The sequence below is a fragment of the Vulpes lagopus genome, chromosome 2 (genome assembly GCF_018345385.1).
Source record: "Vulpes lagopus strain Blue_001 chromosome 2, ASM1834538v1, whole genome shotgun sequence".
Lineage (NCBI taxonomy): Eukaryota > Metazoa > Chordata > Mammalia > Carnivora > Canidae > Vulpes > Vulpes lagopus.
In genome coordinates this window covers 42,519,179-42,546,060 of record NC_054825.1, presented here as the reverse complement: position 1 = coordinate 42,546,060, position 26,882 = coordinate 42,519,179, and the positions used below count along the sequence as shown (strand labels likewise).

The 26,882-nt window shown below is 43.6% G+C and overlaps 1 protein-coding gene across 1 annotated transcript in view; it reads left to right on the top strand.

The window, feature by feature from the left end:
* The window catches only part of PEAK1 (pseudopodium enriched atypical kinase 1), a 294,514-nt gene that overhangs the window by 213,942 nt on the left and 53,690 nt on the right, over positions 1-26,882 (top strand). Inside the window, 2 exon segments of the mRNA XM_041739889.1 lie at positions 11,504-13,976; positions 13,978-14,658. Coding sequence (XP_041595823.1) covers positions 11,614-13,976; positions 13,978-14,658 — 3,044 coding nt within the window. The 5' untranslated portion in view covers positions 11,504-11,613.

Below are 26,882 nucleotides of genomic sequence, written 5' to 3'. Positions count from 1 at the left end.
GGGATCCCGAGAATATTGTTTTTAAGCACTACTTTCAAACTTCAGTAATTTATAGGCTCCTTTTTTTTTTTTAATTTTTATTTATTCATGATAATCACACAGAGAGGGAGAGGCAGAGACATAGGCAAATGGAGAAGCAGGCTCCATGCACCGGGAGCCCGACGTGGGATTCGATCCCGGGTCCTCAGGATTGCGCCCTGGGCCAAAGGCAGGCGCTAAACCGCTGCGCCACCCAGGGATCCCTTATAGGCTCCTTTTAACTGGTAAAAAACTTCAGTCTTTTAGTGTTGATACACATTATTACAATTTTACTTAAACATGAACAAAATTAGATATAAATTCTTTATGAAACAAACTTAAAAGTTAGGTACAAAAAAACCTATAAAACTAATAACATGCAAATTAACATTATTTTAATACAATGATGGTATTTTGCCAAACTGAATTGCTACTCACAACAGGAGTACAAAGCTGTCTGCCAACCCCAGAGGTGTCTTGGCAGCCTTCATTGCCATTGGTGCCCTTTTCTGCCACATTTCTAAGATGTTGAAAATCCAGGATTGGTGCAATGTATAGTGAGTGCACCATTATTTCATTTTGACCTTTACTTAGTGGGACTGTATCATTTACCTATCAAGTGAGCCTCCTTTTTTTTCTAATTATTCCTTAACAATTAAAATAGTGTGCTTGATGCCAGTTTAGATTAGAAAAACAAATGTCTATGTACATTTGCAATCATGTTGCAAATGCTTAGTTGCTGTGCTTAGTTAATAAGTAGCCATTGCAATGATCCAGCATATATTTATATTAATTTTAGATGTAAACTTTTTCAGTTCAATATTAAAGTTCTTTTGGAAAACTCATAAACCTTTGGAAAGAGATCTTGGATTCCTGTTTGTTAGATACTCTTTCAATGTTTTTATTATTATTTAACATAATATTAATATTTATAACCATTATTTATTTGTAACATTATAAAAATAATTTTTATTTGTTTATTGGAATAAGTCCTCTAAATACTTCTACTAGGAAAGACTGTTACATTAGTTTATTATGGTATCTCTTTGAAAGCAATATATTCATATTTTTTAAAGTACCATATAGGGATCCCTGGGTGGCGCTGCGGTTTGGCGCCTACCTTTGGCCCAGGGCGCGATCCTGGAGACCCGGGATCGAATCCCATATCGGGCTCCCGGTGCATGGAGCCTGCTTCTCCCTCCGCCTGTGTCTCTGCCTCTCTCTCTCTCTCTGTGACTATCATAAATAAATAAAAATTTTAAAAAAAAAATAAAATAAAAAATAAAAAAAAATAAAGTACCATATAACTCAGACTTTCACTAATTTAAAAGCGCTTTTTCTCTTTAAAAGTCTAAATTACAAATGTTTTACAGAATGTACTGCTAACTGTTTTCCATAGCTGGGGAAGGTAAAATTTAGTTTGGTTGGAAAAATAATACCTCATAGCAAATACATAAGTCCCGCAAGACAATAAAGCCTCTAGAAACTGAGAAGTGTGGTAGCAAATGACATTATTCTTCCTCTGATGATGCTGCTATAAACATTCTAGTGGACTTCTCTCAGAATAATTGACTGTTTTGTTGGTCAGAAACTTCCTTCCCAACTTCTTCTCCCCCTTTCTCCTCTTTTTATTAGCTTTGAATCTTGCACTGTCCTCATCTCCCCTCTTTCTTATTCCCTTATTTTATTTTTAAGATTTTATTTTTTTTTAGTACTCTTTACACCCAGTGTTGGGCTGGAGCTTACAATCCTGAGATCAAGAGTCATATGGTCTACCGACTGAGCCAGTAGGTGCCCCTTTATTGCCCTGTTTGATACCAGAGATCACCTGTCTCTTCACATCTCAGCTGGTCTGCAGTCTGGCTTTCTTCATCGACAGTGGGCTCCATGGTCTTGGGCGACAGGAAGGAAGGATGCAGCAAGGCAACTTCTGACAGCATCTCACCGTCCACTTCTCAATAAGCTCCTAATAGGGTGGCTCCTGAAAAATCATGCTTAATTTGCCTTCACATATTCACTCTGAAGCACAAAAAGCACAACTTTGGGGCAGCCAGCTAATTGTATGTGCCTGTTGGTTTACTCGTAGCTTCCTTTGCTGTGAGCACACGGATCCTGCCCACCTCAGAGCTGAGCTGGGAAGGTGTGAGTTGTGCCTACTTCTGATGCTTCTTTGTCCATGTGCTGGGTAGTGCTGCTGCTGCTGCCGCCGCGTGGACTGCATTTCAGGTACCAGCAAGTTTACGTCTAAAGCAGCCTCCAAAAAATAAATAAATAAATAAAAAATAAAAAAAATAAAAAAATAAAAAAATAAAGCAGCCTCCAGTTACCGTGCACGGAGAGCTGTACCATTCATAAGCACACGTGCGTTCATCCATCCTGACAGTCACTTACCATGTGACCTTGAGCCAGTCTGTTTTTTCATTACTGCAGTGAACCTAGTGGTAGTGTGTACATCATAGGTCTTTTTTTTTTTTAAGATTTTATTTATTTATTCATGAGAGACACAGAGAGAAAGAGGCAGAGACACAGGCAGAGGGAGAAGCAGGCTCCATGCAGGGAGTCCTTTGCGGGACTCTATCCCAGGACCCCAGGATCATGCCCTGGGCCGAAGGCAGGCGCTCAACTGCTGAGCCACCCAGGGATCCCCCCATCGTAGGGTTTTCATGAGAATTAAGAGTTTTCATATGTAAAATGCTTCAAATGGTGCCTGGCTCTTAGTTGTAAGATGCTAGCTAAAATTATTATTATTCAGCAAGCATTTATTTACTATTTGGTATATTCCAAGCAATCCAAGAGTTGGAGAAGTGCAAAGGACACAGCCTTGCTGTGTAACTTCTGTAACTACCGCACCACATGGTGTTTAGGAGGTCAGGTGAAGCCTCATCACATGGGTGAAGTTTGAACTGGGTCTTAAAGGCTAAATAGTTCTGGCAAATGAAATAGCATCAGAGGCAATACATTCCAAGCAGAGGGAGCAGCTCGTGATCAGAATAAAACTGGGAAAGATTGTGGGGCCCTTGGCTATTGTTAGATGAGATTTTAGCCTCTTCTCCGATTCATAGCTTTGTAAGCAGGAGCTCTGAGGCGGGTTCAGTGTAGCTTTTGGAACTTATAATCTTAAAACTAGTTATTAACAAGTTAATGAGAGTAATTATTATTACTATTTGACTGGCTCGTCAAAGACTGTGAACTCCGTGAGGTGGGCGCTAAGCCGCGTCTTCACGGGGCGCGCTTGCCGTGGCTCCCCGGAGGCGGCCGCCCCGTGGCAGGGCAGAGCGTGGCCGGGAGGAGCTGGCGTTGGAACAGCGGAAGCGGATGGGCTCCCTCCTCTCAACAGAGCTTTAGTTAAATTTTCCAAATTAAGCAGGTCTGACTTTGCCTTAGTCTATGAACAGGAGAACCTCACGTCTTAAGATCTTGCCCGGTGCTGTGATGGCAAAGAAGGGATTTTTTTTTTCTCCACGGAGGGGTGGGGCCGGGGGTCAGATCTCAAATTAGGAGGGTTCCTCTTACTCATGGAATTTCCATTTGTGTTCCAAACTAAAGCTGTTTTATCTCCCGCAAAGGCTTTTCCTGCCGCTTTGCTTTCACTTCCTCTTCGCCCGTTCAGTCCTGGACCAGGGGCTTGGCAGGGGCTTGGCGGGCAGCCGAGCTACGGGCTCAGCAGTGTTGCCGTGGAACGAGGAAAGGTTGGGAGCGGTGGTGGGGAACACGCGGCACAGTGTCCTTCCTTGTCTATATGGGGAGCCCACTTGTTCCGTTACAAAAGCCTAATGAGAACTTGGACTTGTTCATTTGCCCTAGGATCCTGGAGATGGACCACTGTGCGGGATGACATAGAGGCGGTGGCTCCTCCCCGACAGTGTCCTTAAAAGCCCGTGTTCAGCCCTGAGGACTCTGGACTCTGTCTCTATGGCAGTGGGACAGATTTTATGATGAAAGATAATGGCCTCCGGAGTCATAGGATTGGGAAGGAGCTTAGCACTTCATTCCCCGTCCTCCTTTGTTATTAACAGATTCTCCTTGGGTGCCTTTAGGAAATACTCCATATATGATGTCTAATATGCCGCCTACACAGTCTCCCCCTCCACCGACCTGGAAATTACATCCAGCTTGAGGAGCTCCAGCTCTTTGTGCGGGCCTGTTTATTCCAAGATTGAAATCCAGGGTGGATTTAGTCGTTTTGTATCAAATCTGCTCGGAACTGTTGGACTCGAAGCAAACTAATTATTGTCATTGTCTGTATAGCAGTAGAGAGAGTGAAAAACAGTAATAAGGTCTTAAAAAGCTGTCATGACCTGAAGTGAAATAAGCTACTCTTCAGTAGCCTCATCTGTATCCTGAAGGGCTTTGGTCTTGAAAACTGTCAAACACGAAATCGGATTTTAGATCGTGGAATCTCGGTTAGCTTCTCGGGGCAGCTCCATTCAGCACTCTCATCGGCCATTCCATCTGTAGGATTTGCTTTGAGATTGTAAGGAATGTGGAAGCAAAGGGGCTTTTCTTATTAAACACTCCATTTGGGTACTCCATATCAGACCTGTCTTGGCAGAGAAATAGAAGGTACCAGGTAGACTGTCCTATTTCCTTAAGTGCCTCAGGAGACATATATTTTCTTTCTCAAGCATAACTTTGGCGACTAGAGTTTCCCAATTTGGCGGTGTCAGGTTGAGCAGACAAAGTTGCTAGTTACCGAGTGCCATTGAAGTTATTTCACAAAGGCAGTAAAGCCCAAGAATTGCTCCTTGGACAGAGCTACATCCGATCTGGTACGGCTTCTCTTTCTGAGAGCCCGTTATGAGTTAAAATAGTTTTGACAGTGGCTTTAAGTGCACATCTTTGTCTCCAAACATAATTAGTGTTGAAAAATGAAGGCCTGCCAGTTAGGGCTTTGTGGCTTAGACAGCAGCTCCATCTGGTGCTTGCTAAAGGTGTTTGCTTGATTCATCTGTTGGTTTTTTTTGCAGCAGCATGAATACAGATGTACACAGTATTTGTAAAAGAATGCCAAATCCAGAGTCTCAATTTTATTGATGGCTTTCTATTGCACACAGCACTGACGTAAGCTAATTGTGTTCCCGGTGAATCTCATCTGTCTGTCCTGATGATAACATGATAGCTGCTAATCAACTCAACAGCCATCTCTTGACTGAATTAACTTACTAGCACTCGATGTGGGGAACTATTTTGACTATTATCTACCAGGCTTGAAAAAGAAAATATACTGTACTACTTATTTAAAAGAGAAGATTGAATCCCTCTCTGGTCAGTGGTGGATTTAACTGCATTAATGAGGTATTAGGCCAGAATGCCTTTTTCTGTTTAATGCCACATACTGCTAAGTAGATAGGGAATGTCTTTTTAAAAATAATTCTTGGTGACTGATGTGAACTACCCTAAATTATTGATAGAAATTACTTCCACATAGTAGGATTACATGTGATTTCTGTTTTCTATTTTACACTTTGAGCATATATAACAAAAGAAAGAAATCTCGTGTAACAAAAGAAAAAATAATTTAAAACAAACTGTAGTGTATAGGTTGCTATAGCCTTGAGTTCAGATCTTTTGTCATTCATCATGTGGCCCTTTTAGGGGGCTTCAGCTTTCCTCAGCCATAAAACAGTAAGATTGAAATGGAGCCTACCCAATTTTAACCTTCTTAGTTTTGAGGTCATCTACCTTTCTTCCTGTCTCTTCAGCCTCTCCCACTCTCCTGGGTCTTTTTCCAATATTAACATTCAACATGATCTCATTATTGTCATCTTAAACTAAGGAAATCCTTTCTGGGCCACCAGCCCTTTCTTCTGCTTCCCACCTAAACTTCTTCAAAAAGCTATCTACAGTTATTCGCTCTTTAACTAACCGCATTCTCCTTTCCTTTCCATCCCCACTGCTAAACCAAAATAATTAAAGCTAAACTCGCCGGTGAGCTCATGTTGCCAGGTCTAATGGGCACATGTAGATCCTCATTCCTCATTACCTGTCAGTAGCATTTCAAATAGTTGTCTTCTCCTCCATTAATGAAATCTCATCTGGCTTCTGTATCATCACCATTATGGCTGTTATTTTGAGTTTTCTTTTTTTTTAAGATTTTTTTTAAATTTTTTTTATTTATTTTATTTTATTTTATTTTAAATTTTTTTTAATTTACTCATGAGAGACACAGAGAGAGAGAGGCAGAGACACAGGCAGAGGGAGAAGCAGGCTCCACGCAGGGAGCCCAACGTGGGACTCGATCCTGGGACCCCGGGGTCACGCCCTGAGCAGAAGGCAGACACTCAACTGCTGAGCCACCAAGGCGTCCCCCCGCTCTAGTTTCTTTTTAGCCTGGATATTCCCATAGTAATTCCCAAACAGACAAGAACAGCATAATTATGTTCTGTGTTCCAGACTTCTAAATTCAACTGCTTCCTCTATTACATGGTAACAAAATATGGACTTAATAACAGTAGTCTCTAAAAGTCACACCTCCTCCAACATGGTTTATTTCAGTAAATGTCCCTACAAATCATTTAAATACATAAGCCCAAAATCTCAATACCTATTACTCTCTCCAGAATCTAATCATTCATGCATCTACGTTTCTCTGGCTTCCCTGATGCCCCGTCCTAATCCAGGTCCTCATCATATCTTATTTTGCTCACAGCGGCCCTTTAAACAGCCTCCTGGATTCCTGTCGTGTTTCCCCCCAATTTATTTTCCATATAACAACCAAAGCTGTCTTTTGTTTTTTGAGTCACATGTTATTGAGGTTTGATTTATGTACAGTAATAAATCTTTCTTTAGTGTCAAATTCAATGAATTTTGACAAATGGATGTAGTCATCTAACCACCACCGTACAACATTTGGATTATTCCAGTTTTTGCCTATAAACCTTTGTGTACATGCTTTAGTGTAAATATAACTTTTCATGTATTTTGGGTAAATATCTAGGGGTAAGACTGCTGGGCCCCACGGAAAGCTTACATTTAACTTTATAAGAAACTACAAACTCTTTTCCAGAGTGGCTATGCCATCTACATTCCCATCAGTGCCATGTGAATTTCACTTGTTACCACATTCTCCCTAGCATCTTTTCATTTTTGCTTTAACTGTAACCATTCTAGGGGAGGCATAGTGGTAGCTCATTGTAGTTTCAATGTGCATTTCTGTATGACTAAGGATATTTAGCGCCTTTCACAAGTTTATATGCAATCCATATATCTCTGCTCAAACTTTTTGCCTTTAAAAAAAAAAACATCAGATTTGTTTTCTTTCATTGAATTTTGGAAGTTCTTCATATATTCAGGATACAAAGTCCTTTGTCAGATATTTACTTGCAAAAAATTCTTCATCTGTAGCTTGTCTTTTCATTCTTTTATCAGTATCTTTGTCAGAGCAAACATTTTTAATCTTAATAAAATCCAAATTGTCTTTTTAAATGGATCATGCTTTTTGTGTTGATCTGAGAACTCAGCCTAACTCAGGGTCACAAAGATTTTCTCCCATTTTTTTCCTCCTAAAAGTATTATAGCTTTGCATTTTATACTTAGATCTATGATCCATTTTGAGTTAATTTTTGTGTATGAGGTGTGTGGTATGAATGAAGTTTACTTTGTTGCCTATGAATATCTAATTGTTTAGCACATTTGTTGAAAAGAATTTTCACTGCTGTAGGCAAATATCAGTTGCCTGTGTTTGTACAGTCCTATTTCTGGACTCTACTTGTTCTGTGTCTGTGTTGATCTATGTCAGGGGTCAGCAGAATTTTTCTGTAAAGAACTAGATCGTAAATATTTTAGGTTTTACAGACCAAAAGGCAAAATTGAAGATACTGTGTAAGTACTTGTATAATAAGATAAAACATATTTCTGAGAATTTTTAAAATAAAATTGAAAGTATAATAATTAAGTACAAAAAAAAAAATTTAAGTACAATTTTCTGAAACGCAGCTCTACTAATCCAAAGAATGGAATTCTTTTCTGGGAGAGGGATAACATTTTGCTTAACTAGGGTGCTAAGTTAGTGTTTCCTCTCATCAAATGTGATTACAGATTTCATTTATTAATGCATATGTGTAGTGAAACTTGACATATTTTTATCTCTGAAAAATATCTTTTCGCATGGGTGATACATGTAGCAGTAGAAACGCCACAGTTTGTAGAGTGCTTAAAAAGCCCTGCAAAATGATGAGAGTGCCACATGCAGTCTGTCAGAACTACTCAACTCTGCATCATAGCACAAAGCCACCAGAGACAATATGGAAACAAATGAGCCTGGCTATGTTCCAGTAGAGCTTTATTTATGGGCACTCTATTTGGGATTTCGTATAATCTTCACTTGTCACAAAATACCATTCTCTTGAATTTTTCAATCATTTAAAAATTTTAAAAGCATTGTTAGCTTAGGGAAAAATTTTAAAAGCAGGCAACAGGCTAGATTTGGCCTATGAGCTGGTATTTGCTGGCCCCACTCTCCCATTTATTTTTCTATCCTTGGCCAATAACCCATTGTCAGGATTACTGTAGCTTTATGCTAAGTCTTGAAATCAGGTAATGTGAGTCCTCCAACTTTGTTCTTTTCTGAAATTGCTTTGGCTAATCTAGTTCCTTTGCCTTTCTGAATAAATTTTAGAACTAGCTTGTTGATTTCTACAAAAACTTCCTGCTTGGATTTTTTTTAGAATTATGTTGAATCTACAGAGCAATTTGGGGGAAATTGGCACCTTAAGAGTACTGAGAGAACTCGGTATCTCTCTCCATTTATGTAAGTCTTTGATACCTTTTTATCAGCGTTTTGTAGTTTTCTGCATAGAGATTGTACATCTTGCACATATTTTATTAGATTTAAGCCTAAGTATTTCATGTTTTTTGGTCAGTGTTGTCTTTTTAAAATGCGAATTGGATCATGGCATTTGGCGTTTCCCCTGTTTAAAATCCTTCAGTGGCTTCCCACTCCTCTTAGGATAAACTCTGTAATCTTTAAAAGCCTAAATGGCCCTACGTGATCTGGCCCCTGTTCTTTTTCATCCTAATTTTATGCCTTTCTTCCCCTGCTCAAAACATTCCAATCTCAGACTAGCAGGAAATGGTTTTATCAACCAAGGAATAGCTCTGAGAATGTCTGAAAGACTAAATAAATTTTTTCAAACAAACACTTGAAAAGTATGTTTTAACCATGTTAAAAAAGAACCATTTGATGATCCCCAACAAAAAAGGAACTAGAGTTTTGGCCAGGTTGTTGTGCTCTCTGTGTGTAATACTTTGATCTTTAAGTCTGTACTTCTTCCACTGAGGCAGAGTACTTTATGAATATTACCCACCAGGGACTAAGCTCTGTGTGTGCATGCATATACACATACACACTTGAGCTAAAGAAAACATCATTTCCTTCTTTATGAACATCCTGAAACTCGCTGCATTTCTGATCCAACCAAGGATCCTGTCACTGTCCTTGTACATGACAGGGACATAAAGTTAAACTTTTCAGCCATTAAAATAGTTCTTACATGAACATGCCTACTGACAACTTTATTATAATATCCACATTAGAAATGTAACACTGTAGTGATGTTCTGTGAGAAAGTCTGCAGCTATGTGCCTAAGACAAAAAAGAGTCATAAGATTAGTTTTTTTTTAAATAAACCAGCACATTTAGTTAACCAATATTTATTCATCTCCTTATGCTAGACACATTGAGTTGAATAAGATATAGCCCAGACCTTAAGGAGGCTCAAAAACTAGTGGGGAGCCAGACAATTAAAAGTGAAAGTGCTTGTTCGTGGAAGTATGTCTTTGATAGTACCAAGGAGAAATGAGTAGCTCAGTGGGATTTACAGCGTAATAAGACTAGTTGATGTTCAAGACATAGGGCTAGAAGGGAGGCAAGGACCGTATCATGAAAACCTGAGGGGTTTTTATCCCACCCTAAAGTTCAGAGGTTCCGACATCTTAATGCACATAGACCTTGTTCCAAAAAAAAAAAAAAAAAACAAAACCTGGAGAACTTGTTTAAAAATCAGATTCCTAGATTCTTCTTCCCTCAGAAATTGACTGGGTAGGGCTAAGGTGCTTCCCCGAGTGGTTCTTATTTAGCTGGCAACCCCTGGTCTGCACACTGACATTTGGGAGTCAGTGCATTAGGTAAGATTAAGCCACAGACTAGTTAAGGTAGGTAATAAGTTGATCGTCTTAGCATTTTAGAAAGGTGAATTTGATAGTAGTACAAGAACAATAGAATCACCTGAGAATCTCATTAAATATGAATTCTGATCCAGTCGATCTGGGGTTGTACCTGAAGATACTGCATTTCTAACAAGTTTCCAAATGAGGCTGATATTCCTTGTCCGAGGCTGGATTGGAATGGGGTGAGACTGCAGGCTTGACGACCCATTAACAGCCTATTACAGGAATCTAGGCAAAGATGGTGAGTCTCTGAACTACTAGCAGGGTCTACTAATGGCAAGAGAGAGTTCCAGTGAAATGTAATAGGTCAAATTGGGAAGACTAATTTAAGGAGTTAGTTAGATACAGAACTAGATAGAAGTGAGGGAAGCAGTGTCAAGATTGAGCTTGGCGGGCAGCCCCGGTGGCCCAGTGGCTTAGCACCGCCTTCGGTCCAGGGCATAATCCTGGGGTCCCGGGATCGAGTCCCACATCGGGCTCCCTGCATGGAGCCTGCTTCTCCCTCTGCCTGTGTCTCTGCCTCTCTCTCTCTCTCTGTGTCTCTCATAAATAAATAAATAAAATCTTAAAAAAAAAAAAAAAGATTGAGCTTAGCTATCTAAGTAGATGGTAGTGACATTAAGTTAAATAGGTTAAAGACAGAAGGAGGTGGCCTGGTGAGGAGAGGACAGCTGCTTAGAGTAGAAAAGTCTCCTAGAGTTCAGAAAAGAGGTAGCCAGAGGATTCATCTTGAATGCATTGAGATTGAGGAGTCCATGAGATACCCAAAACTGAAAGGGTGGGTAGGAGAAGAAGACCTACAGTGGGCTAAGAAGTGTGCATCTGTCAGGCTGGCAGATGGTAAAAAGAGCAGTTTCAAAGGCCTCCCAGAAGGACAAGGTCTCAGTGTCTTTGCCACATAGATTATAGTTCAGTGAGAGGGTACAAAATTAAGACTGCAAAACAGACTTTCCAGAATGCTGATTGGCTAAAGAGAGTTCAGAAAGTGCTCAAATTAGTTTCTCTCTCAATCTTTTTTTTTTTTTAAGATTTTATTTATTTATTCATGAGAGACACAGAGAGAGAGGCAGAGACACAGGCAGAGGGAGAAGCAGGCTCCATGCAGGGAGCCCGATGCGGGACTCGATCCCAGGGCCCCAGGATCACGCCCTGGACTGAAGGCGGCGGCGCTCAACCGCTGACCACCTGGGCTGCCCTCTCAATCTTTTAATTTAAGAAAAAGTTGATGAATGGAGCCAATTGTTTTAAGTCATTCATTATGATATGCTTCCAGAGTGCCTTTTCCATTTAGATTTTCTTTTTTTTTCTTCCCCCACAGATCACACTTACAAGAGCTGCTATGATACCTAGGGGAGGTGAAAACTGATGGATGAAAATTGTGCCATGTACTGAAAGGAAAGCATTGTCTGTGAAGGTCCTTTTTTAAAAATGTCTGCTTGTAACACCTTTACTGAACACGTTTGGAAACCTGGTGAATGCAAGAACTGCTTTAAACCTAAAAGCTTGCACCAGCTTCCCCCAGATCCTGAGAAGGCACCCGTCACCCATGGCAATGTGAAAACTAATGCCAATCACAGTAATAACCACCGCATGAGGAACACTGCAAATTTCCGTCCTCCTGTGGCTAAAAAACCCACTATAGCTGTGAAGCCCACTATGATGGTAGCAGATGGGCAAAGTGTATGTGGTGAACTTACTATCCAAGAACACTGTGAGAAATCTGTCATCATAGGATGGAACCGAAACAGGACGGCCTTGAATCAGAAACCACTTAATAATAATAATGAAGATGACATTGAAGGATTTAGCCATGCCCCTAAGCCTTATGGCAATAATGATAGTGCAAAGAAGATATCAAATAACAATAATGGGCTAACTGATGTGTTAAAGGAGATAGCAGGCTTGGATGCCGCCCCTCAGATAAGAGGGAATGAAACAAACTCTAGAGAGACCTTCTTAGGAAGAATAAATGATTGCTATAAAAGATCATTGGAAAGAAAGCTTCCCCCAAGCTGCATGATGGGCGGGATAAAGGACACTCCAGGCAAGCACGTGATTCTGAGCGGGAGCACAGAAGTGATCAGTAATGAAGGGGGCCGGTTCTGTTACCCCGAGTTTTCTAGTGGTGAGGAAAGTGAGGAAGATGTACTATTCAGTAACATGGAGGAGGAGCATGAGAGCTGGGATGAGAGTGATGAAGAGCTGTTGGCCATGGAGATTCGCATGAGAGGGCAGCCCCGGTTTGCTAACTTCAGGGCAAATACTTTGTCTCCTGTTCGATTCTTTGTGGACAAAAAATGGAATACGGTCCCACTGCGAAATAAGTCTCTGCAGAGAATCTGTGCCGTCGACTATGACGACAGCTACGATGAAATCCTGAATGGCTATGAAGAGAACTCTGTGGCCTCGTATGGGCCGGGAAGCATTCAGAGCATGGTGTCCTCTGACTCTACGTCGCCAGGTTCTTCTCTAACAGAAGAATCACGTTCTGAGACAGCCAGTAGCTCTTGCCAGAAGGTCTGTAATGGAGGAGTATCTCCTGCTAACCCAGGAGATCCTAAGGACATGAAGGAAGGGGAGCCCAGCTGTGAAAGTCTGTCTAGTGATAATCAGGAGAAGGAGTCCTCACAGGCCCCCAAAGGCTCAGTCAAAGCTCCAGAAACACACAAAGCAGTCCTCGCTCTCCGACTGGAAGAGAAGGATGGCAAGATCGCTGTACAGACTGAAAAGCAAGAAAGTAAAGCCTCTACGGACATCGCTGGGCAAGCAGTAACCATAAACCTTGTCCCCGTGGAAGAGCAAGCAAAGCCTTACCGAGTCGTGAATCTGGAGCAGCCGCTGTGCAAGCCATATACTATCGTGGACGTGTCGGCAGCCATGGCCAGTGAGCACCTGGAAGGGCCTGTCAACAACCCCAAGACGAAAATCTCCTCTTCTACTCCAAACTCTCCGGTGACCTCACCTGCGCTGACATCAGGACAAACGGGCGCCCATTTCCCCAGCTCCAGTGCCATCCGGTACCAGGAGGTGTGGACTTCCAGCACCAGCCCGCGCCAGAAGATCCCCAGGGTGGAGCTGATCGGCAGCGGGACCGGGCCCAACATCCCTCCCAGGAAAAGCTGCCACAAATCAGCACCTACTTCACCAACAACTACCAACGTTTCCTCGAAAACGATCCCTGTTAAGTCGCCCAATTTGTCGGAAATAAAATTCAATAGTTACAACAATGCCGGCATGCCGCCCTTCCCAATTATCATCCATGACGAGCCCACCTACGCTCGGAGTTCCAAAAACGCCATCAAAGTTCCCATCGTCATCAATCCCAACGCGTATGATAACCTAGCCATCTACAGAAGTTTCCTTGGGACGAGCGGAGAGCTGTCGGTGAAGGAAAAAACCACAAGTATGATAAGCCATACGTACGAAGAGATAGAAACGGACGGCAAAGCATCCGGTAGCAGCACCGTCAGACCCCCCGAATGTCCCCAAGCCAAGGGGTCCTCAAGCAGCACGGAGCGCAAGAGGGGCTCGGTGGCTCAGAAGGTTCAGGAGCTGAACAGCTGTCTTGGCCGAGGTCCGTCCCCGCCGCAGAGGGGCTCGGGCTCCGGCCACAGCTCGCCCGCCACCGCGCAGAGGACGGCTGCCGAGCCCGGGGCTGCGGCCGAGGGCGCCCAGGGGCGGGAGGCGCCAGGCCCAGGCGGCCCGAGGGAGCCCAGGGAGCCCAGGGACCAGGCCGGCGCCGCGCTGTCGCGGATCGTGGCTTCCGTGCAGCCGCCGCAGGCCCCTCCGGAGGGGCGCGCCCCCTGGCTCCGAGCTGCAGGCCGCTACGCCCGACGCTGAGGCCCCGACCCCAGCCCGACCCCGGTCTCTGCTTGCGGCCCAGGCCACGGGCGAGGCCACCGAGGGCCCCCGACCCCGTGGCCGCAGGGAGCCGCCGGCGAAGCCGGGCCCCGGGCCCCTGCCCAGGCTGCTGGCCCAGGCCCGCGGGGAGCAGGGCCGCCGCCCCAGCCCCCCCCCGCAGCAGCAGCCGGGCAGCCTCCTGCACAGGCGCCCGGGGCTGCGGGCCGGGCCGGCCAGCCCGACGAGGGCCGCGGACGCCGAGGCGGCCCTGCTCCCCGACGCCGGCCGCCGGGCCCCAGACGCCAGGCCCAAGCGCTGGATATCGTTCAAGAGCTTCTTCCGCCGCCGGAAGGCAGAGGAGGAGGAGGCCAGGGACAAGGGCCGGGAGCAGGGCCGGCTGCTGGGCCTGGACGGGACGGTCATCCACATGCTGCCGCCGCCCCCCGTGCAGCGCCACCACTGGTTCGCCGAGGCCCCGGGCGGGTCCCGGGACAGGCCGGCCCTGATCTTCACGTACAGGTGCGACCCTGCCCACGGCCAGCCCGGCGCGCACCAGCCAGCCCGAGCCGAGCCCCCCGGGCCCGAGAGCCGGGGCCACTCCTCCCCACCCCGGCCGCCGAGGCCGGCTCCCAGGTAGGTGGCGGGCGGGCGGGCGGGCAGGCTCCGGGGCCTCTCAGCACACGCGTAGATGCCGAGTTGTCTGACGTCCCTAACGTTGTCTGGGAGCCACCTTGTCCAGAAGCAGCAGTCCGGCCTCAGCCGCACCTGCAGCAGGCTCGCCGCGGCCCTGGAGCTGCAGCCGGAGTGGCCGGCTCACGGCACGATGCCAGGGGCCCTGCACGCAGGCCGGCAAGCCCGGGACCCCTCAAGGGCAGTAAGTGCTGCGTTGCTTTGAAATGCTCCGCTAGCGTGAGGAAGAGGCAGGAGCAGGTGGGCGCGTGGTGGCCCCACTGTAGACGGAATGAAGCTCCTCAAATGGTTCGTTCTGGCTTTTGCCAAGGGTTTAGTCAGTTCTGTATGTGTTCCTGTGTTCCGAGGGAGTATTTGGATTTTTTTTTCTGTCTCTGTCTTCCTTCCAAGCATTGTGGGAAATGGGGGAATTTCCTTCCAAAATTGTGGGGTGGAGATGGGGTCCAGCAGCTTGTAGCTACTTAACACAAGGATGACAGAGAACCTGTTACTGAGACTGAGATCCACCCAGCATAGAGGCCTGATAGCAGCTGGCAAGTGCACACCCCAGTCCTCTAGGGATCTGCTTCCTCATACCTGAAAAACTGTTTGTGATCACCTACGTCGGGTGGAGCACACTCCCAGCCTTATGTCACATCCTCACATCCAAACAGCAGCCCTGCACATTGGTTGTATTCTTCATATCAGGGAACAAACCAGAGAGGTTAAGAATTAAGCAGATTTATGTAGCTCGCAATTGAGCCAGAATTCAAACTTGGTCTCTCTGACTCTAGAGTTTTTATTCTTCCTATAGTCTCATTGTTTTTTGTTTTGTTTTGTTTTTTTGTTTTATATTTTAAAATGTTTTTTTTTCCTTTTTTTTTTAATTTTTATTTATTTATGATAGTCACAGAGAGAGAGAGAGAGAGAGAGAGAGAGAGGCAGAGACATAGGCAGAGGGAGAAGCAGGCTCCATGCACTGGGAGCCCGACGTGGGATTCGATCCCGGGTCTCCAGGATCGCGCCCTGGGCCAAAGGCAGGCGCTAAACCGCTGCGCCACCCATGCATCCCTCTATAGTCTCATTGTTAACACATGCGATTTTTATTTTTTCACTTGTAATCATTCACATAAACACTTATGTTTAGGAAACTTAAGTTTTTAGTTTCTCGTTTGTGGTGTGAGCAAAATTAACGAACTGCCCATGAAAACAAGAACCATTATCCTGAGTTTGTAACAAATGGGATGATTTCCTTATATCCCCAGTACTTTTTTAAGATTTTATTTTTAAGTAACCTCTACACCCAATGTGGGGCTTGAACTCACAACCCCAAGATCAAGTGTCACATGCTCTCCCAACTGAGCCAGTCAGGCACCCAGTACTTGGTTTTGTTTTAGTATTTTATTTATTCATTCGAGAGAGAGAGAGAGAGAGAGAGGCAGAGACACAGGCAGAGGGAGAAGCAGGCTCCCTGCAGGGAGCCCGACGTGGGATTCAATTCCAGGACACCAGGATCATGCCCTCAGCTGAAGGCGGCGCCCAAACTGCTTAGCCACCCGGGCTGCCCCAGTACTTGGTATTTTTAAGCACAGCTATGCCCTGAGTAGTTCTTTCATCAGAGTCTAAGTCGGCCTCCCTCTTGTCTTACAGTAAGCCCCCTCTACCAGGCCTGGCCCTGTCTTTTCAAAAGAGAGCAAACTTATGATAGGGCAGCTTTTTGTTAGAACAGTGTAAATAAAAATGAAGTGAATACTTAAGGCCTTCACTTTTTCTAGGAAAAATGTTTATATATTCTTTATGAAAATAAGCTTTTTACGTGACTCCTAATTAGTTGCCAAAATGCTAGCAAGTTCCTGTTTTCCTTAAATCCACGTGCTAGCAAAGCAAGTAGAATAGTGATAATACCTTCCTGGGAAGAGGAGTGTTGCCGTTGGTGGTTGAAGGTGGATGATAGAATGTCATGCTCCGGTAGTAATAAAACCCATGTATTGCAGGTTACTGTTTTATTTAGGAAGAAAGCAATTTAAAGAGAACATGGTTGGAGTTACTTATGTGCGACAGTCCTCACAGATCAATAAATGGCTTCACTCCTCGTTAAGTATGGCTGTGGCGTGTGTACCCGCATCCTGGAAGGCAGAGCCAAGCAGAGATTTGGCCTCTCTCCTGTGGAAGGAGAGTCTCTGTTTTGGCTGCAGGCCACGGTGTGTGGCCCTTGGCATAGCAGACCCCTTTACTACCCAGCTGATACTGTCACAGATTTGCTAACGCAGGAGCCAGTCGTATTTCCAGAATTTACCAGTTCTTAATAAGTAACTCCATGAGGGGCACTTGGGTGACTCAGTCAGTTAAGAGCCTGACTCTAGGTTTCAGTTCAGGTCATGATCTCAGGGCCTGAGATTGGTGGATCCCAAGGCCAGCTTTACATTCAGTGAGGAATCTGCATCTCCTCTCCCTCTCCTCTGAGCCCCTCCCTGTGCCCCACGTGTGCACCACACGTGCACTCACGATCTCTCTCAGATAAGTAAATAAACCTTAAATATCATCCATGAATCCAAAAATGCAGTTGGTTTGCCCCATTGGTTTCAGATTTCACCAGGCATCATAGTAACTCGATAGCTGGTAAAGCAGGGGTTGCCAGGCCCCACCCGGAAGGTTTCTGATGCAGCTGCTCTGAGGTGCTGTGGGTGGGCCCTGCTCATTTGCACTTCGAAACAGTCCCCAGGTGCTGCTGAGGCTGCTGGCCCTGAGGCTGCACTTCCAGAGCCACCGATCTCACCACCATTCGGAATCTAGAGATAATGTGCTGTAGTCTAAGTAAAGCATTTTTGAGGTATTAAGCTTTTCTTAGAGACACTCTAGAATTGGCACATTTCATAATGTCTCAGACTAAGGAGAAAAAGAGGTTTTAAATAATTTTTTAAAAACTTTTTGGAGGGATCCCTGGGTGGCGCAGCGGTTTGGCGCCTGCCTTTGGCCCAGGGCGCGATCCTGGAGACCTGGGATCGAATCCCACGTCGGGCTCCCAGTGCATGGAGCCTGCTTCTCCCTCTGCCTGTGTCTCTGCCTCTCTCTCTATCTCTCTGTGACTATCATAAATAAATTTTAAAAAAAAATTAAAAAAAATAAATAAATAAAAACTTTTTGGAAAGTTTTGAAATAAACATGGATACTCATTGAAAAATATACACCACTTGCATTCTCAAAAATTGCTTGATTTACTTGGATACACCATTGATATTTACTTGAAGGAACTCTGAAAGGGAAAAATGTTACTGTCAAATGTCAACATTTGTGTTTCCAGCTTGACAGCAGTCTACTCATTAAATTGCCATCCCACAGCTGGGAACACACTACTGGAAGAAATGAAAATTCAAGTTTTTCTTTAAGTAATGAAGATTCCAAATCCAAACTATAAAATGTGAAAAATACTCAACTGAAGGCCAGACCCTAAAAGATAAGGGACTTTTAAAGCCTTTTATTATGGGATTAGATTGTCATTAAATTCATTTATTTTTCTTCAGGTGAAAAAAATGAGTATCTTAACTGTGCCATATATGTGCCATCGGGACAATATATAGGGGGAAAGATTATCACACCACTGAAATAACAGGCTTAGGTTTGACCTCACTTCAGCTATTTGTCCGGTCCTTCAGTGTACAGAAGGACATGCAGTTAGTTTGTAGTGATAGGACAGCTCTCACATGGAGCCAGTGTGGGGATATAAAGGTGAAATACGTAAAAGACTTCGCACAAGGTCTGGCACCGATTGGGTGCTTCAAGATGTCAGTAGCCCCTCTGCCTTCAATGTAGTAAATGCTAAAGCAGTGTATGTGTGTGGTGGTGCAGGAGCATAAAAGGCAGTGATTAGATCCGCTTAGAAGAGACTTCTCAGAAATGAAATACAAACCAGATCTTAAGAGACAGATAGGATTTTTCCTGCTGCTTGGGAAAGACACTGTAGGCAAAGGAACAATATATGCAGAGTCACAGAGAAGATGATAGCAGATTCCAGACCGATGGCTGGAAAAGGATAATGAATAGACCGGTGGCTCTTCAGATGAGGTCAAGGCAGGATCAAAATGCAGTGTCACCGTTTTCATGATAAGACATTATTCTTTTCACTGCGTTGACATTTGCACTGATGGTACAAAAACAATAATAGGTAAAAGTGCGTGTACCTTAACACAGCTCAAAGCTGTGGTGTAATATTATACAAATATTTTTAAAACAGTTCCATTTAAGCATGTCCTTGATGGAGTAGTAACTTCTATTAAATCTCAACCATTGAGACTATGTCCGTTTAAAAATTCCATGTGATAAAATGGGAAGTACACATAAGTTACTTCCATTGCATACCAGAGTACGGTGGTCATCACAAGGAAAAATAGTTTGAGGTTCAAGGTTTGAGTTACAAGGCTGAACTAGCCGCCTTTTTCACGGACTACCCTGAAAGAACAAGTGGCGGACCCTCTCTGGCTATTCAGACTTGAGTGTTTGGAAGATATTTTCTTAAGAACGAATATAGTAGGAAGCCTCTGACTTCAAGGAGAACAACTGACAGTATTTGTTGTCAATTATAAGAAAAGTTCAGGCTTTCAAATTAAAATAAGAATTTTCAAAAACCTCTATCTGTTACCATGACCTTGACAGCTTCCTAATACTTAGAGATTTTTCTGGGATTGGTGGTGTCAGTATTTGCATAAAAAGGTTCATATAATGAAACGTGTCAACATTTGGAAGATCTGCATAACTCAGTGAACTGGTGATTTCCAAATGACCCAATGTACAGTATTACAAAATTATGCATAAGTAGAAGATCCATTGAAACTGCAAGTTGGGGGGCATCTAGCGGCTCGGTCAGTTAAGCGTCTGCCTTCAGCTCATGTCATGATCCTGGGGTCCCGGAATCAAGCCGCGTGTCAGGCTCCCTGCTCAGCGGGGAGTCGGCTTCTCCCGCTGCCCCTCCTCTGCTCATGCACGCTCTCTCTCTCTCTCTCTCACACACACACACACACACACACCTGCTCTGTCTCTCAAATAAATTAATTAAATCCTTTAAGGGATCCCTGGGTGGCGCAGTGGTTTGGCGCTTGCCTTTGGCCCAGGGCGCGATCCTGGAGACCCGGGATCGAATCCCACGTCAGGCTCCCAGTGCATGGAGCCTGCTTCTCCCTCTGCCTGTGTCTCTGCCTCTCTCTCTCTCTCTGTGACTATCATAAAAAAAATTCACATACTTACCCATTTGGCATTTCCACATGAACATGAAATGGAGCATGTCTCAAATGAAACCTATCCAAAACAAGACTCTATTTTTCCCTACAAATCTGTTCTATCCCAAGTCTTCCCTTCTTGGTAAATGGTCCCACCATCCATCCAGTTACTCCAGAAAACTAGGAATCATCCTTAGTGCTTCTTTTCCCCTCACTCCCCACATGCAAAATATCAGCAATCATACCACCATCATCTCATTTGATTTTCCTTCTCCATTTAGGAAAAGTATTTTCCTGATTGATCTCCCTGCTTTAATCTCTTGCCCCTTCTTTTTTTTTTTTTTAAGATTTTATTTATTTATTCATGAGAGACGCACAGAGAGAAAGGCAGAGACACAGGCAGAGGGAGAAGCAGGCCCCATGCAGGGGGCCTGACATGGGACTCAATCCCCATGGATCACACCCAGGGCCAAAGGCAACGCTAAACCACTGAGCCACCCGGGCTGCCCTCTCTTGCCCCTTCTAATCTAATCTCTCTAGTATAGATCAAATCAGATCCCACAGTAAAGGAAGTTCATACATAATACAACCTCTGCCTACCTGTTCAACCTATCTCCTACTCATCCCCTTGTTCATGAACTTCTCACAATACAGTTTTCTTTCTTTCTGCTCTTCAAACATAATCCTTTTTTTATCAGCTGTTCTCTCTCTCTGGAATGCTTTCTTCAGATCTTTGTATGGCAGGCTCCTTGTCATTCAGTTCTCTCTCCATCTAAGAGAGAGAGCAGGAGGTAGGGGACAGAGGGAGAGGGAGAGAAAGTCCCAAGCAGGCTCCCTGCCCAGCACGGAGCCTGACCTGGAGCTCGATCTCATGACCCTGAGATCATGACTTGAGCTGAAGTTAAGAATTGGACACTTAACTGAGTCTCCAAGGCACCCCGTTCAGTATCAATTTAAATGTCACTTCCTCAGAAGATTCTTCACTGACTGCCCATTCTTAAGAGACTTCCCCTTGGTCATTCCCTGTCACATCATCCTTTTTTATTTTAGATTTTTTCATATGTTTATCACTTTTTTTTTTTTTTTACACTATTCCATCTTATTTAACTCTTCCTTTCTGGATACAATTTCCTTCTTCCTGAAGTATGTCTTTTTAGTAGCCTTTTCAATAAGCTGTGTGGTAAATTTATTGTTGACTAAAACCATCTTTATTCTATAATTGGTAGGCAGTATCTATTGCCAATCACAAGTCCTTAAAAATTTAGCTCAAAAATTTTTTTCTGATCAATTAGAAAACCTTAGCAATGCCTAAGAAAATAACTGTAACTCACTCAAAATAACTAATACTCCCAGCCAAAGTTAAGGATCTCATTTGCCCATATAATGGCCTTTTTTGGCTAACCTTTCTGGCATCATCAGCCCTGAACATCATGTTCCTAATTAGCAAAGACCCCCAGCATATGTTTCTGCGTATCATGTAAGTCTGATTTCTCTAGGACTCCCAGAAACATCTCAAGAATTCAACTATGCCTCTTACTGCTGGGATTTTGTCCAAACCTCTGCCAACTTCTGTTTTGGACAGGCAGATAAGATTTGGCATACCTTTGATCCCTTAGGACTACCCTTCATCTGTATAAGCCCTCCCTTTATCATTCCAAGATCTTTTGATCTTAGAGTCCTTAGAACTAAGCTGTATTCCTCAATAACCCAGGAGTCAATCCTAGGAGTCTTCTAATCCACTTCAGGATTCAGGGATATAGACCAAAAGTTGGGAGAACTGTGGCCTACAGGTCAAATCCAACCTGTCACCTGTTTTCTCTAAATGAAGTTTTATTGGAAAACAGCCACACTCATTCGTGTGTATGTTGTCTATGGCTACTTTTTGCGCTTCTAACAGCAAGGTTAGGTGCAGCAGACACCATATGGCCTATACAGCCTAAAATATTTATTACTGACTCTTCCCAGAAAAAGTTGGCCAAGTCTCTGAACTAAGCTCAAATATCTGATTGGCCTGTGGTTATCAGGCATGTTGGTGGCTGGTATCCATTCTATCCAAACACTACACAGGTTTGCAATTCACTGAAGTACCCAGAGCCGGGGTCTCTCTATGTACATGTATGTATGTGCATATAGTATGAGGAAAAGTAAGCACTTTTTAGACTGTGGTAGAATGGAATGTCTTTCTCTCTATAAAGTTTAGTTAGAAACTCGACATATTTTTAATGCTTATGCTCCAGTTATACCTTAATTTGCTTGATCTCTACTAAGAGAATCCTATCAAAGTCATTTTTTCATGCTTAGGACCAGACTGGCCTCTGAAAATCAAATTCCTATTTCTCATAAGGATTTAAAAAAAAATTGAAGACAGAAGCTGAAAGTAGCTGCTTGATCTCCTGATCACATATTCCTTCCTGTAAAGAAGCTTCTGGACTATAAGCATTTATAAAGATCACATCTGCATTTGCTGACACACTGTTCCTAAAGTTAGATTGAGTTCATAAAGCCCTTACTATTGAAATTTTAAATAATCATGTTTTACAAAGAGCTGATAAATCTCTTTGTCCTAATCACAGAATGATGCAGAATGGTTATGTTTGTGCACACCATGATGGGGTGGTCTTCAGACAGCTTTACATTCCTTTCCCTTATGGAAGATGATAAAACTCCAGAGAAGTAAGCCACTTGCTTAGAGTCTCATAATAAATATATTCCAAAGTGAATATTCCAGCTGAGACTTCCCCCACCTTTGGGGTCAGTTTTGTTTCCTTGTTCTCCTAATGTATCTGAAGTTAAACTCCAGGATCTTACTATATAATTCTTAAAACACTTTCACCCACATTATCTCAGTTGTCCCAATATCTATGACAGTGCATCCTTCCTATTTTATAGGGCACTGAGAAACAAAGGCTCATCAACATTCCCAGCACTGCTATGCCAGGAGGTTGCAGAGCCAGACTTCGACCTCAGAGGTGTTTGGCCCCTAAGTGTTTTGTGTTTTTTTTTGTTTTTTTTTTTTTAGCTTTAAAAGACCATTTATTATTCTTAAATATTTACAACTCACGGGTTATCAATTTATCACCAATAGGTTATTTGTTGGGATTTTGTTTGAAAGGGGCTTCACTTGTTATCTTTACCATTTTTATTTCATCGGAACAGAATTCCAGGTTACCTTTCTAAGTTTTTACACTCTTCTAGATGTTTTGGACTAGCCACCTGGCTATCTTAGGAGATTTCAAGGACAGCTTTGTTAATAGGCTTCCTAGTTTCCCATCTCTAAAATGAAGACCCCACTTACTTTCTTAGCTACTGCCACATAGCAGTTCCTAAATAACCTAGTGTGAAAAGCACGTCCAATACAAATAGACATTGAGTAACCTCAAATGTATATACCATAGCATTCTAATGGAAAACTCTTAAGTGCATAACACTGATTCTTGCTGGTGATTGCTGAACCTGCCATGTCTTTTATAAAGTCGGCCTGAGTGCAAGAAGGTGGTACGTCTGTGACCAGTAAGGGATAGGTACTGATTCATTGAGCTGTCAGGCAGTTTTAAGGTACTCAGCATTGGCATAGTTGAACATAGTTGTTCATTCTCTTCAGAGCACTTTAAGTGATTTCCTAATTAATACATACTCCTATAAATGTCACTATACTCATTTTATAGATGGATGGGAGGCAGGGGCAGAGTAGCCGTGGTGGCAGTGCTGCGATGAAATTTGAGTTTCTAATTTCCAGGCCTGTATTCAGACCTCTAGGCCACAGTTTCAGCCAGTGATTATTTAGCATAACTGCAGTACAGTATTGATTAGAGTTATCAGGTAATATTTAAAGGTTTAATTCCATCACAAGCAGTTGGTTCTTATATGGTGCTTCTATAATGGTGATTTGTTAGCAGCAGGGAGAAAGGCTTGCCAAAAAACACAACACGAGGACAGCAATGCACGCTGATCAGCTCCCCACCCCCACTCCTTTCTGTGCTGCTGGCACATGGATGGAGCTCCAGTCTGCATCAGGGAGATGTTCTGCTCCACATTGGAACCTGTCCTGACCCCATTCTCCATAGTGGTACAGGACAAAGTTTTACTGGGAGGAGTGTGGATCCAGATCCTTAAGTGACATCCTCGGGTGTTTTGCTCTTTAGATCCCACCTGATTCGATTCATTCAACAGCTATTTACTGAGTGTTTGCTGTAATTCTCAGTCTCTTTGTAGGAGTCTACTCAGGTTACCATAAATAAAATACCACAGACTTAAACAACAAAAATATATTTGCTCACAGTTCTGGAGGCCAGAAGTCCAAGGTCAAAGTTCCAGTTGAATTGGTTTCTGGTGAGGGCTCTCTTCTTAGCTTACAGAACGGCCACATCCTCGCTATGTCCTCACTTTCCTTGGTGAATTGTGTACAGGAAGGGAGACACATCAAGCTCTGTAGTATCTTTTGTCGTCAGTATAGCAGTCCTATCTGACAGGGTCCCAACCTTATCACCTCATTTCATCTTAATTATTTCCTTAGAGGCCCCATCTCCCAATATAGCCACACTGGGGTTTCAAGCTTCAACATATGAATTCGGGGAGGGGAGACACAAACGTTCACCCAGAACACCTGCTGTGGGTGTTCAGAGAAGGAAGAGTCCCTGCGGGCACAAAGACCTCTTGGGCAGCATGAGGCCTGAGGAGTCTTTAATGACTGTCTGGGTCTGAAATGGATGGAGAGAAGAAGGGACGCTGCTCTAGGAGGGAAAGTAGCTTCAGCAAAGATGGGGAATATGGTGTGTCCAAGAGACAGGGAGTTACAGTGTGGACATACATTGGGTTTGTGTTTTGAAAAGTTTGGAATAAGGCTGGAAACGTACATTGCAGCCTCATTGTACAAGGCCTTGAAGACCCGTAGGTAGTTCAGATGCGACCTTGATGGGTCACAAGGATGTAGAACAGAGGAACAGTGGAACAATACAGAGATTCTAGGAGGAGAACCGTGGCCAGCTAAGTAGAGGATACAGGTCTGAGGTCCCCTGCTGGTAGCAGCTTTCTCAGTCAGAGGGGTCTGCCCTTCGTGCTCATCCCGTCCTCTGTTGATACTAGGGAATTGAGGTGGCGCTGCCTGTCGGGACTCTCAGCCTATCGCTGCTGTCACAGATGCCGCTGCTTACTGTCAGAGATAACTTTATCCAGCCAGGGCTTCAAATAAAAATCGTCAGTGTCATACTAGACCAAATCCTTATTTTCTAACATTGTGTGAGTTTGTATAATTGTATTCAAAGAATAAATCCCAGAAGGTAAGGATTAGTTTCAAAACAGCACACACACACACCCTTTTTTAATAGCCCATTGTGAATCTCTCATCTGTAACTATTTAAATTATTTTATTTCCCTTTATGTCACTTCTGGGCTATATCACTTCTGAGCAGTGATGCTCATAACTTAAAATTTTCTTACTTTTTGCATCTTGATCCTTTTTATACTTCTTGCCCTGTTCTCCTGGGGAAGGGGACGTAAATATACTTTCTCAGAGTGTGGCCCAAGGACCAACTGTGTCAGAATCTCCTGGAGTGTTTGTATAAATTCTGATTCCTGGGCTGTCCTCCAGAGCTGTTAAATCCGTCCCTGGGGAGTGGGAGCCGCAAGTCTGCATCTTTGCTAATTCGCAAGGTAATTCTTAGGCACGTTAAAGCCTGATAACAATTGACATAGTATTTTAGAACATTGACTTCGAGATCACTCAGACCTGGATTTGAATCCTGCTTTCACCATTTATTAGTTCTATCGTCTTGGGCGAGCTCTGCTCCTGGTTACCTCATCGATAAACTGAGAAGCAGAATAGTATATCTTTTTAGAGCATGGATCCTAGATCTAAACTGCTGGGTTTTTGTTTTTAAAGATTTTATTTATTTATTCATGAGACACATGGAGAGAAAGAGAGGCAGAGACACAGGCAGAGGGAGGAGCAGGCTCCATGCAGGGAGCCCCACGTGGGACTCGTGGGACTCGATCCCAGGCCTCCAGTGTCACGCCCTGGGCTGAAGGCAGCGCTAAACCGCTGGGCCACCCGGGCTGCCCACTGCTGGGTTTTAATCTCAGCTTTACCAGTTGTGTTACCTGAGGCAAATGACTCCCTCCCCTGACCCCAAGGGCAGACAGGCAGTTGGGGGAGATAAGAGGAAAGTGGAAAAGGTATAGTGACTTGCTTCTCCAGTGCTTCTGGGCATGCCTAAAAAGTCAAGGGCCCAGATCCTCCCTTGGGTAGTCCCTCTTGGAGAGGCTTGTATTTTCTCCTAAATCTTGCGTTTTCAGGAAATATACATCAGGATCTCATACCATTCTTTAGAAGTGAGCCAAGGCCTAAATGATGATGAGAAGCTCTTCCTGTAACTCTCTTATTGAGAAAGCCTTCTTTTATTGCTCTTTTCCAAGATTGGTTTATCTTTTCTGTTAATTAGCACAGATACCATTCTGACTTTGAATTTCATAGGATTTTAAAACTGTAATTTTTCTTAGTATTATGAAGATGACAGTGATTTACAGTGGCCTGTGTTTTTATCTGCTTTGCTGTCTTACAGTCTGGTGCCTTAAAGACATTTTTAATTTGCTACTCGTATCTGTTTTAAAAAGAAAAAAAGTGAAACCATGCAATGTCTGAAAATTAGAGTCTATTCAAGACCTTGCACATGGCTGCCAGTCTTCCCCATTCCAAGACCTTGCCACTTCATTCACACCAGTAAGAGCACCTTTGTTTGACCAGCCTCTGGCAGACATGTTAGGAAGAACTCATGAGATCTCAGTTAAAGGTTAATCTCTATTCAGGAGAAGAAGTTTGAAGTTTTCAGTGGAAGACTACAGAAGGCTTAGTGGAAAATTGGAGACACTAAGATAGTGATCAGTGGACAGGACACTTTTCTACCTGAGAATGCCAGAAATTGGAAAATGTAGCAAAATCAAGTTGATGACCTGGAAACTAAGATAGGATTACGAAATGTCACA